Source organism: Vigna umbellata, chromosome 8, assembly GCF_029865625.1.
Source record: "Vigna umbellata cultivar VRB3 chromosome 8, Vumbellata_1.0, whole genome shotgun sequence".
In the NCBI taxonomy this organism is placed as follows: domain Eukaryota; kingdom Viridiplantae; phylum Streptophyta; class Magnoliopsida; order Fabales; family Fabaceae; genus Vigna; species Vigna umbellata.
This window is the reverse complement of record NC_142172.1, coordinates 40,724,991-40,737,651: the sequence shown is the minus strand read 5'-3', so window position 1 is coordinate 40,737,651 and position 12,661 is coordinate 40,724,991. Positions and strand designations below refer to the sequence as shown.

Here is a 12,661-nt window from a genome sequence, read left to right as displayed (position 1 = left end):
ATTAATAATTATCGGTAACTTGTTTTAGAGACTAATTTATAAATTAATTATAATTTTAATTTTCAATAATGATTATTTTAATATTTAATAATTTTTAGTTATATAAATGGATATCTAATTTTTATAATGATTTTTGTCATATCTAAGGTTAGTTTTTTTCTTTTTGCAGTGAAATAACTCAAAACTAAATAAAACCTAATTATCTTGAATCGAATGGTATCGTAGGTTATTTTCCTAGAAAGGATTCCATTAATCGGATCATTAATCCACAATAAGCTCTGTAATTAATAAGTTAATATGTAGCACCGATTTGAGGTTTGAAAAACTGCACCGAACTGCAATACAGTGTTTGTTCGTGTCTTGACCATGGCGACTCAACCGAGCGATGCAGAACTCATAGTCAGCTTGCAAGCCAGGGTCAAGGTATTTTCCATTCAATTTCAGCCAATTGTCGATGTTTTTCTTTCTTAGCCTGTAGAGTTATTTTTATTTTCTGCTATTCGGTCTGCGTTTGCATCAATATATCCTAAATTGCTTTTGTTGTTGTTTGTCTGTTTCTGGAAGCTCAGATAATCTTGAATAGGAAAACCAGTCACAGTGTTTTGTTAGGTTTAGGTGGTTTTGTCTTGCATTGCACCTTTGACATGTTTTTTCCTACTGATTTGTGTTTCATACTATCAGGAGCTAGAAACTGAGAATGCAAAGCTGTTGGCTCAACTTGCTGATTGCCACAGTCATGAGGTTAGCTGGTAGACTATTTCATATTTTTGTTTGTATTTTATATTTTGACAATACTGGAGCACAGTTATTCTGGAAAAATTAACCATGAAAAGGAAAGATATACGGGGGGAAGCTGCTGTCTTCAATGAAATTTGTTTGAATCTGTGATGCAGATGGAGGAAAAATTACATGGCCCTGACGGGAAAGACAGGGAATCAAAAGAAGGCAACAGGAAATTCGAAAAGAAGATAGAGAAAAAAGAGTCAGGTTCCGTTCTGGACACTTTCTTTAGGGGAGTAGCTGTGGCACCTGTGACATGGGTCCTAAGAGATTTTTTTTTAATAAATAATGTCACGATAAATTTCTGTCTTTGCCCCCTTATGTTTTTTTGTCAAAATTATATTAAAATTTAAGTTATAAGTTCCACTTTCTGATCTTCAGTAGAATCTCTGTACTGTGTTTGATGGTTGTCTTAACTTCTTGATCTCAGTGGTTTTTTACGTGTATATCTTGTTTCTGTTTTTCAGTTCCAATGGTGTTTTACTTTTAAATTGTTTCTTACCTGTGTATACGTGTTTCCTTTCTTTGGTGTAGCTACTATTAATTTTGTAAAAAAGATCTACAAATTTAAATCAGCTTTTACATCATGAAACAGGTTATGACACAGGGTTTATGAGCCATCACAGCAAGAGACACGTAGCTTTAAAAGTCATGTACTTTGGAAAAAGGTATATGCTATCACTGTAATATTTGCCTATGTTTTCTGTCTTAACAATTTGCCTCATAGCTACCGTCTTAGCTGTCCAGAGGTTGAGAGTCAAACCTTTTTCACCTCAGCCTATATCCCCCACCGCACCCAGTTGGAGCTAGGAAAGGATTTGCTGTTGTTTTCCATCTTATCAATTTCTGCTGAGATGCTGATCTATATTGAATTTTTTTTTATTCCTTATTATTTTGCTTTTTCGGTTCTTTAAACTTCTGGTGTATATTGAATTAAATTCAACATTATAATTAATATCAAGGTCTTCTAACAACCTGTGGATTTCAGGTTTTATGGTTTTGCGTCAGAGGCACAAATGCAACCAACTGTTGAGGTTTGTTTTTTCAGAAACCCAAGCCAATAAATTTCAATCTGCATAAATTGATCATGCATACCACGAAGCTGAATTTTCAATGTAATCACATTATTATTTGTTCCGGAAGAAGTATTCTTGTTGTCAACTGTGGGGATAATTTGGTAAAACCATTGCATATGCTGTATGTGAATACCTCTGTTTATTTATCATTTGTCATTTTTCTTGCAGTCTGAACTTTTTAAAGCTTTTGAGAAAACAAGGCTATTAATTGGCAATAAGAAGGAGTCACAGTATTCAAGATGTGGTAGAACAGATAAAGGGGTTTCCTCTGTTGGACAAGTAAGTACAGGCGTGGAAGAGTAAAAAAGAATAGAAAGGAAGTGTTGTCTATTATGATACATAACTTGATTAGGAAAAGATAATACAACAAGTTGATCTTTTCCATTTCTGTATTAGGACATCCCCCAATAACAATCTTTGTGCTTCTTAAGAGTAAAGGCCTATATGGAAAATGCAATGCTAGAAAAGATAAGATACTTTTGTTGAGTGCCTCAACAGAGATAGAGAGGAAACTTCTAAACTAGTAAAAACATTATAATTATTATCGAGACTCTTTATCTTTGGGTAAGACCTATGTATGGGGATTTATACTTTGCTGATTCTCAATTGACTTTATTCCCTTCCACTCTATCACATGCAAGGTTCCATAATTTCTTGGGACCTTTATTTTTCTTGAAACCTGGATTAAGAGAAGTAACTGACTTGGAGTTTCTGTTATTGTTGCTAGACTCAATTCACTTGTATTCTTTAAATGGTAAAAATAGTTTGGAGCCTTTCTTCTGGGGTGTATATATGTAGGTTATTTATCCAATTTCCCATCAAGTCCCCAAACCATGAGAAGTTATCTTTAAATAACCCTTTGGAAATCTACACTTCCTTGAAAGGTTTAAAGTCTTGAAGCTGGACAGAATTTCTTAGTAAGACGAATAGTATACTGTATCACTGAAAGTATGTAGCAGCTTCATTGACTGAATTTGGATTTATCTACTAGTTAGTGTGGCTGTGCTATTGTGGGGTTGAAATGAAAAAGAAATATTTATGCCCATTGTAGAGTTCCCACTTCAAATAGAGATAAAACCATCATAGTCCTTATAAATATTGGGTAGTCCTCTCCTTACTAGCTGCATGTAGAGTTTAGTTAGGTCCAACTAAGCCTAAATTAGAGGAAGTTATTTAGGACCTCTTAATTTGGGGCCTCCTATTAGGTTATGGTTTGGAGAATATGTATTCTTCCTGTCTCTAGGAAATTGTGTTCATCTAACTAAAACAATAAAACCTGAAAACGACAATGTAAGTGTTCCACAATCCTTAATATATTATTGTTTATAATCTGTTCATAGTAAATCAATTACAAGGTTGTTTTGTTGTTTGAGGAAGTTGGAGGAAAGGGAGAGGGAGAGCAAGAAGGACATTTGAGGAATTTGTAAGAGGGATCTCATGGCAAACAATATCTCTTAATATTTAGCCTTTAACCAAGCTTAATGGTGTACATGACCTTAACACTTTTGTAGTTGTATTTATTGTACGAGGTCACTGACGTGTGTAGGTTAAAAGCTAGTGCCAAATTTCTAATTGTTATATTCCACTATTTTACTGTTGATAACTGGAACTTCGTATAATCTGCCAGTTCATTGTTTAATTGGTTCTGATGATAGCAACATCTTGAAGCAGGTGATAGCTCTTTTCCTAAGATCAAACCTCAAGTTATCTGCAATAAATAATGGAAATTCTGGAGAAGTTGTTTTGGATGAGAAACATGGTTAGTAGAATAACTTTTTAAAAACAAAAATTCTTTGTTGCTTCTGATTTTCATAATTTTTTAGTTGACTTAATCTCGTTTGATTTTCTTATTTTGTTCGCTTTTGCATCATAAAGTGAATCTGGTAGAGCATTGACACTTGGGTGATATAAGAGAAGAAAGGAGGGTGAACCCAGTGAGATTTGGGTAGGGGTGGAAGAGGCGGGATGGGGGGCGATGTGAAGGGCGTCACATGAGGGAAGAGGAGCCCAGAGAAAAGGTTATGGAAAAATTGTATAGGTTTTGAGGGTAGACCGCACCGCTGTATTGTCTTTTTTTTTTGTTGCTTCAAATGTTCTATTTCCAGTCCTTTAACTTTGTGTAAGGAGCCTTTTCTCTCTTTGTTTAGAGCTAACACTAAGAATTTTCAGTTTATATCAGAGTCACATTTAATCAATGAAGCGAGTTAATGCTTGTGAAATTAGATTTGTAATGTTGAATCTGATATTGCCATTAATAATTACTTTCTTAATTTTGCTACAAAATTTTATGTAATAAATTTACAACTAAAATTCAAGTGACCAAACACTATAAATATGTGTACGGTCAAGGGTAGTTTGTGTTGCTGTATTGGTGACTGGATTTTATTTCCTGCATTCTCTTTTCTCTCCTATGAAAGATTAAATTTATAAATAACACCAACACCAATTACTTATTCTGAATTCCACACCATCAGTAGGAATGTCCTTCTCTTACGTAATAATAATCATCTTTTTTCTTCCCCAGCTGGAGAAGGTTAATTCAGTGATGTAAGGAAAGTTGAGTTTTTCATGATATTTTAATCCTTATTTCTTGTAGTATTAGTTTTAAAGTTTTAGAACCCGACTTTAAGTAGAACAGGATGTGGGGATCTATGATTGATGGTCATCTATCTTACTATTATGAATTGAAAATGTCACGTAGAGGTTTATTAAGTTTTATTATATGGTAATGTTAGTGACAGCTATCATGTTTAGTACTGACCACTGACACCTTTTTTATGTAGAAGGGGAAATAGATTATGTTAGGGTGCTAAATCGAGTCCTTCCAAATGACATTCGAATTTTGGGCTGGTGTCCTGCTCCTGTTGATTTCCATGCAAGGTTTGTATCTATTCTTTAAAATTTTGGCTTCAATAGTTATTAGTTATTTATTTTATAATTATGTTTTGCTTGTTTTGAATTTTTTTTTTGTTTCTTAAAACTTAAAAGCAATGGATATATTTATGTTTTTTGATCAATTTATTATGTGGAATTTAAATTCAGATTAGTGTTTTGTTGCTATGTTTTAAGTTATGAAATAACACTTTGTTGAACTAAAATGAAGGTAATAGGTTTGAGTATCATTACCCAAGTAACCCATCAGGTATCGGAATGGATGCTAAAGTTAACATCCACATGCTTATGCTTTAACAAAAGGTTTTACCAGAATTAGATTACCGATCCCTTGCATAAGCACAGTGGGCAAAGATAAAGGGAAACAATTTCAATGCAAATATAATAATAAATCTAAAAGATAAAAGTAGGTGGGGAAAAATTAAAGCAGAGATGGGCACTTGTCTGGGTAGTTTTATTATATATTTGGATGGGCTGAATCAAACATGAACATTTTTCTTACGTTATTCCAGTTGATGTTGCAAATCAGCCTAGTGACAACTGAAGTTCATTTTAGTGATCTGTAACTATAACATTAGTGAGTTAGAATTTCCATTTTGGAGGGAGGAGGGTTGCGCTTTTTAATATTGTGGTGGTTAATATTGTATTTTGATAATAAATTATTTTCAAAAGCCCATAATCTTGTTCGGGACTGCCAGACAAATGCACTTGGAACTCGGCTCATTTTAGAGTTTTTCTTTCATGGGCAAGTGGATTATCTATTTTAATTAGATCAGAAATAGAGAATTTTTCATTTCACTTTACACCGTAAGTTGATACAGATGGGGAGGTGAGGTTTGCACCTCACTTATATATTATAATTTGACCTTATATCTAGTCGATGTGGGACTTCCAACACACCCCTTTACGCCGAGGTATAGACATCTCGAGCGTGAGAGTAGAATTAATGGGTGATCGATAGTGGCCCGACAACGGGTGGAACATAATACCCACATAGATCTCGCTAGGATAGGCTCCAACCTGGCTCTGATACCATATTGAAAATATGACTGATTTTATTATTCTCAATCATGAAAAATACATTCTCATATCCTCTATTTGTAATAATCTAATTCTCCTAAAAAGGGAAATAGGGAAACTAGGTAAACAAAATAAAATAGAAGATTATATATCTATTTTCTCTAATTAGGAAGATTCTAAAGATATCTTCTCTAATTACAACACTCCCCCTCAAGTTGGTAAGTGAATATCAATCATTCCCAACTTGCCTACAAGATTTTGAAATCTACTCGGAGGAAACCCTTTTGTAAAAATATCTGCTATTTGAAGTTTTGTAGGAACATGAGTTGTAATCACAAAGCCTATGTCAAGATTATCTTTGATGAAATGTCTGTCAATCTTAATGTGTTTGGTTCTGTCATGTTGACTGGATTATGGGCTATGCTCATAGCAAACTTATTGTCATAGTGTAGTTGCACCGGGTTCTCCACTTTGACTTTAAGATCATCCAAAATGATTTTCATCTAGAGTCCTTCATACATTCCTTGAGCAAGACCTCGAAATTCAGCTTCTGCACTAGAATGGGATACTCTATCTTGCTTTTTGCTTCTCCATGTTACCAGACTATCTCCAAGAAACACACAATACCCAGAAGTAGATTTTCTGTCAGTAATAGAACCTGCATAGTCAGCATCAGTATATATCTTCATAGTCAATGTGTCTTCCCTTTTGAATAATAGCCCCTTTCCTGGACTTGACTTCAAGTATTGGAGAATTTTGTCAACTGCTTGTATGTGTCTCTCTCTTGGATCATGCATAAATTGGCTCACTACACTAACTGCATAAGCAATGTCTAGTCTTGTGTGTGATAGATAAATCAATTTTCCTACCAATCTTTGATATTGGGTCTTCTCTACATGAGCACTTTCTTCACTTCCAATTCTGTGATTATGTTCTATAGGAACTGTTGAGGTTCTACATCCCAACTTTCCTGTTTCTTTGAGGAGATCAAGTACATATTTCCTTTGACCAATAGTATTGAGACAAATCTTACCTTTTATGGACAGAGTACATGATCCAGAGGGCTTACTCATTGATTCAACCATTGCTTTCAAGTGCTCGAGATCCTTTAATGAAAAAGTACTCTATAAATCATCCCATATTTCTTTTGCAGAAGAATGAAACATATAATTTCTACTTATCTTAGGAATCATGGATTGCCACATCCAAGTCATAATTAATGAATCTTCATTGTCCCAAATTGAAAAATGAGCGTCGTCTGGTCCTGGCCCTCCTCCATCTATGTGATCAAGTCTTGAATGACCCTTGAGAGCCCTTCAAATAAATTGGCTCCATTGTAAGAAATTCTGACCATCCAACCGACAGGTAGCCCCTATATTTGGTAGGTCATTAGGATCCAAAGGTATAATTTTTACTTCAGACATCCCGTAGAACGCAACCAGGAGTCTCCAGTGACCTTTTCCGAGACGACGGCGGCGTTTGGGTCACACTGAGAAAAGGAGCAAAACTTAAAACTCAGATCTACTCAAATATAGGCTGGGTCGTCACCGACCCTAGGAACAGACTCAGGAGGCTCCGACGACCCTATCTATTGCAGCGGCAGCAAGTGGGTCTTGTCAGAGGTGGGCGCGTGGGCTACACGAACTAGCGACGGTGGCGGCGCGTGACGGCTTCTCTCACGGAGTGTCTTCCGGTGTTGTGGTCGCAGTGTTGGGCGCATCTTTCTGCCCTATCAACGACCCCAATTGGCGACGGCGGCAGCGGCGGTGGTCAGACAGCTGCGGCAGCGCAACTGTGCAGCGGAACGGAGCTCCAAGATCGGGATCTCTGACACCAAGTTAAGAAGTGGGCTTTAAGCCTAACTCAAGCCCACAAAACCGGCTTGTAAGGTGAGGTTTGTACCTCACTTATATATTATAATTTGGCCTTATCTCTAGTCGATATGGGACTTCCAACAGGTAGGATTGTGACTCAGGCTGGATTGTCTTTATTTACTGACACTAACCTTCATCTTGTGAAGATCTTGCAATAAATAATTTAACTCTTTGCTTAATGAAGCTTCATATATTGAATTATTCTATTTCGTTTTCCTGTTCCATCCATGTGTGCTTTGTCAGGTTCAGTTGCTTAAGCAGGGAGTATAAATATTTCTTCTGGAAAGAAAAATTGAACATCCCGGTAGGAAATCAATTTTTCTATTCAATTCTCTAATTTCTTGAACCTTGTTTTGTTTTTCTTTTTCTGTTTTCTGTTTGCAATCATTTCAAAGATTTTAGAAGCACGTGAACTGTAACACTTCTCATCTATTCATGTCCCATTAGGCTATGGAGAGTGCTGGAAACAAACTTGTTGGAGAGCATGACTTTAGAAACTTCTGTAAAATGGATGCAGCAAATGTGCACAACTACAGGCGGCACATCACATTGTTTGAGATTTCTCCTACCGATGTGAGGTTAAGATTGGTAGACATTTTTCTTACTCTCATCCTTGTGTTTCTTCGGGTGCATTTTTACTGGCAAGAAGTATGTAGGAAACAACACTTAAAATTATATAAATTGGATGTTGCAAATGTGCACCACTGGTGTTAGCTTATCTTAATATTCAATATATTTTGTTAGGCTAAGATTAATGGAAATTTAACAAGGTTTTTTGATTGAAGTCAATGTTTTTTTCCCCATTTACCTGCAGGTACAATGGTAATCAACTTTGGGTGATTAAAATAAAAGGCAGTGCTTTTCTATGGCATCAGGTTCGCTGCATGGTTGCTGTTCTATTCATGGTTGGCAAAGGTCTTGAATCTCCAAATGTGTGTACTTGACACCCTCTTATATAAATCAATTTTAAAATTTTAGTTGTTTCTTTATTGATTCTGTAGAATTTAAAAGTGTAGATAATTTTGTTTGATTGTCACAATAATGAATCTTGGCTCTTCTAACATTATTGTAGATGAATGTGGCAATCAAACAAAACCATGTAATTCTGTTGTGTAAAACTAGAGTTGGTGTTAGGCATGTAAATAATGAGGAAGAGTGGAATAGGTATTATAGAAGGAATGATAAGATACGGAAGGTTTATTGTAGAAGGAAAAGTAAAAGGAAGCGGTGAATAAAGGAAGGAACAGAAAAGTGGATGCAGTGATGTCCGTTGGGAGTTGGTCTATTATAATTAGACCCATCATTCCCTTGGAGGGGAGGACGATAATTTTGTAGTTTGAGCTTTAGCTCTTTGTGAAGGAGAAACCCTTGGAGGAAAGGGTGATTTCCTATTTTGTGTTCTTTTCTGTCTATTCAATAAATAAAGAATATTACTCTTATTTTGGGTTCCCATCAAATTAGTCCGACCTACCAGATTCAAAAAGAAGGGGTAAGTTTGGAAAGTTTGGCCAGCAAGCAAGGAAGAGTTATGGCAGAGATGAAAACAAGTTTGTCTATTACCAAAGAGATCCTACCGGACTTGAGGGAGATTAAAGAACTTCTTCAAGATATCAAGAAAGAAAAGAAAAAGGTAAAGACTGGTTTGGGTATTGTGAAAGATGGCTTGCAGGAAATAAAAGAGATCAAAGATCTTCCTCCAGACGGAGGAGACAATTCAACCGAGCAGGAAAAGCAAAGAGCAGAGGATGCCTTTGACAATAATGGACTTAATAATGGTGAGAAAGAACCACTTTGCCCTGGGGTTTAAAGGGTGGAGTAGCCCACATTGGAAGGGAATGACCCCCAAGGTCAGATTGCAAGGACAGTGTTTTGGAAGTTCAAAAAAATCAAAGGATCAATAAAAGTACATCCAACCCTTATCAACATGGAAGAAAATGCAGTCCAGTGGATAATCTGGCAACAAAAAATCAAGAAATTTTCCAAATGTGGGGAGAATTCAGGGAATGTAGAAGAGAAGGAAGAACTGTGGCAAGATCTCAAGAAAAGCAAGAAACTATCCAAAGGGGGAGAAACTCAATTAATGTTGAAGAAAAGATGGAAGTAAGCTGTGTACATGGTAATAGATCAAATGAGGATGGAGAAAAAATGCTAAAGCCCTGGACTACAAGAGCCGAGAAATATTTTGAGGTTCAAAAGATCACCTCAAGGAAAAAACTGGGTTTGGCTTCCATCAGCATGGAGGAAAATGCAATGATAAATTTTGAGGGTGATGATAAAGTAGATAAGAACAAGGAACCAGAAGCAGGGGATGAATCACATGATTTATGTTTACCAAAAAGAAGTTCTGACTCGGGTGATAAATCTGATGATCAAGAATTTGAATTCTTTACCTGTAAGAAAAAAATTCATTGCAAGCATTTTGCCTTCTGAGATATATGAAGACGCTCTTGTAGGGGTTACTTATCAACATTCTGCAAATTTGACTCGTGTGGAGGCTGGTGGATATGGGTGATGGATATGGGTTTTTATAGGTAGTGAGTAAAGGTACTGATATTGAAGTATGTGAGTTTGGAAAAAAACTATTGTAGCACCTATGTTAACCTACTCGATGTTATCCTCAGTTCCTCAGTGTCACCTTGTCTCTTTAATATATATATATAAAGAGTCATTGCATTACATTGCAATATTAAATCCTAGGAAAATTTATCTCTACATATGGATTTCTTATTTTGCAGTTTAAGATAACAAGTTTCCATGCTTAAACTTGAAGGTGATTGATATGCTACTCGACACTACTAGGATCGTAAGGAAACCCCAGTATACTATGGCTTCAGAGGTTCCGTTGGTTCTTCAGTGCTGTGAATTTGATGACATTAAGTTTATATGTTCATCAGGTATTTCTGATTTGTAAGATTTGAATATGGTGGCTTATTGGTTGGTTGGATTCCTTTCCGCAGATTTTACACTACTTAGTTAACATATTAATGCCATAAACTTTGGTTGAATATATTTAATTGATTGCATATCTAGATGCTGGAGATGCTTTGCGGTCACACTTGGTGAATGAATGCCAAATTTACCAGCTTCAAACTACAATCTTTCACGAAGCTCTTCTTAACTGTGTGCCTCTTTCAAATGGTGCTGCAAATGCGTTAGCAAATTACTTTTTAATTTCTTTTATTTATCGTGAATCCATGATCTATTTTGCTTATAACCCTTCATTTTCCAGATCAAAGCTTGCTGCCTTTTCAGGCAACCAAGAAGAAAGTTTCCCATGTTCCTCTTATGTCACGTCCTACTGAGCGTGAGTTCTGTATCCTGAAATATTTTTTAAAATTATTTAAAAATTACTTAATGCATGTTATAAATGGAATATGAATGATTTGTTTTCTTCCAAGCTCCATACCAAATTTTTTTCACGAATATACTTCTTGGCTCCTCTGATCTGACTGCTTTCTTGTTTAATTAAATCTAGCATCATATGAAGAACGCCGTGCCAAACTCAACACAGTTGCATGAAGATTTCGTTGGTGAACTTTGTTATATAATGTGTTTGGGTGAGCATTTGCATACTTAATTTTGTATGGCTTTTTAATTTTGTAAAATTATTTTTTGGTTAAAACTTATAACTGAGTTTGAAGGGTGTAATTTTAGTATAATGTTATTTAATACTTTGGTAAAAATAATTTTTAGATGCGTAAATTGTCAAAAAAGGGTATCTATACACTATTAAAGTAATTATAATATTCAATTATGGGATTACTTTTATCCATGCAAGCACTATGGGATTTTTTCCACTGCAAAAGTAACAACGTGCTTCCATCAAAACCATGATTTGGAATGCTGAATTGATTCTGCACAATTTTATCGAACACGGCAAAATGAACAAGGTATATTTGCACGTGGTGAGTAAATTTTACGTTTTTCCAGGCTCGGATCTGGATCGTTCAAAGTGAGTAATTTACTGTTTTGTTTTATTCTTAGAGGGTAGAGTAAAAATTCTGCCCAATTGAGTGCTAAAACATTTTTTGAAATTTAAAATGACCTTGTAAAACGGGAATAAAACCGTTTATGCTCAATTTATAATGGGTCAAAGAAAAGTGTTTAATATGTTTCCATTTTTAAAAAAAAAAATCACTTTAAAGATTTTTTTTATTCTATATGTAAATATCTTATTCTTAATGACGATTGATACGTATTGTTGGAACTTAGACTCGTGTACTGTAGTATATTTGTCAGACCATATATAAGTGAACTAAAGAACTCATGTACAAGGTTAATCAAAACGTGAGTAGATTTTAATTAATTTTATTGTATTTAATGATATCTGTTCTAAAGTAATTTTCATTTAATTGATGTTTCAGTTTCTAAATTGCACGGATTTCTTCCTTTTGTTTTTCCAATTCTACTAAATGTGGTAGTAATATATGAATTTATTTTATTAAAGAGTAAAAATCAAATTTGGTACATGAAAAGCTGAGAAAAATGTAAATGGGTTTCTAATTAAATATTTCATGTAAATAGTTTTTTAAATATTATTTTTGTTTGCATGCTAGTCATTCTAATGGATGAATGATGTGTGTCAAGGAGCAAAGTTTTCTCTAACTTAAGTGACAACATATTACATCTAATTTAGTTATGTAAAAAAATCTGGGCTTTTAGAGTAAATACCTGATTGGGTGTCTGAAAAATTAAGGTAGTGACCAAGAGGTCTTTGAATAGGATTTGTAATATAAATGAGTTTTTGTATATTAACAATATTGACTCGTTAGTTGTTCCATTAATAAAAGAACAATTAATAGCACATAAATGGATGAAAGATCCGGCAAGGAAGAGAGTTTCTTTTTCTCTTATATGCTTGATGAACTCTTATATTAATGGAGTTTTTACATTTGTTGAAGTAAAAGTTCCTCTAGTTTATATGATCTAGTTTTACTAATACATGGTGTTTTTTACTAGAGATGGTTCTGAATCCAAGTGTAAGTCTAAGTCTCACATTAGATAAAAATGAGAAAGTAG

The 12,661-nt window shown here is 34.8% G+C and overlaps 1 protein-coding gene across 2 annotated transcripts; it reads left to right on the top strand.

Moving 5' to 3' along the window:
- The first annotated feature begins 224 nt into the window (after window positions 1–224).
- On the top strand, window positions 225–11,336 carry LOC124838008 (uncharacterized). Of its 2 annotated transcripts, none has more exons than XM_088096560.1 (15): window positions 225–423; window positions 682–741; window positions 894–987; window positions 1,376–1,448; window positions 1,769–1,814; window positions 2,025–2,135; window positions 3,528–3,615; window positions 4,643–4,736; window positions 7,886–7,946; window positions 8,090–8,220; window positions 8,457–8,574; window positions 10,413–10,536; window positions 10,673–10,780; window positions 10,872–10,946; window positions 11,118–11,336. In XM_088096560.1, the coding sequence occupies exons 1-15, from the start codon at window positions 367–369 to the stop codon at window positions 11,159–11,161; spliced, it is 1,284 nt and encodes a 427-aa protein (XP_087952686.1). In that variant the 5' UTR covers window positions 225–366; the 3' UTR covers window positions 11,162–11,336. The 2 variants fall into 2 exon arrangements, with proteins under 2 accessions (XP_087952686.1, XP_087952685.1); XM_088096559.1 differs by having other exon boundaries at window positions 4,640–4,736.
- The last annotated feature ends 1,325 nt before the right edge of the window (window positions 11,337–12,661 follow it).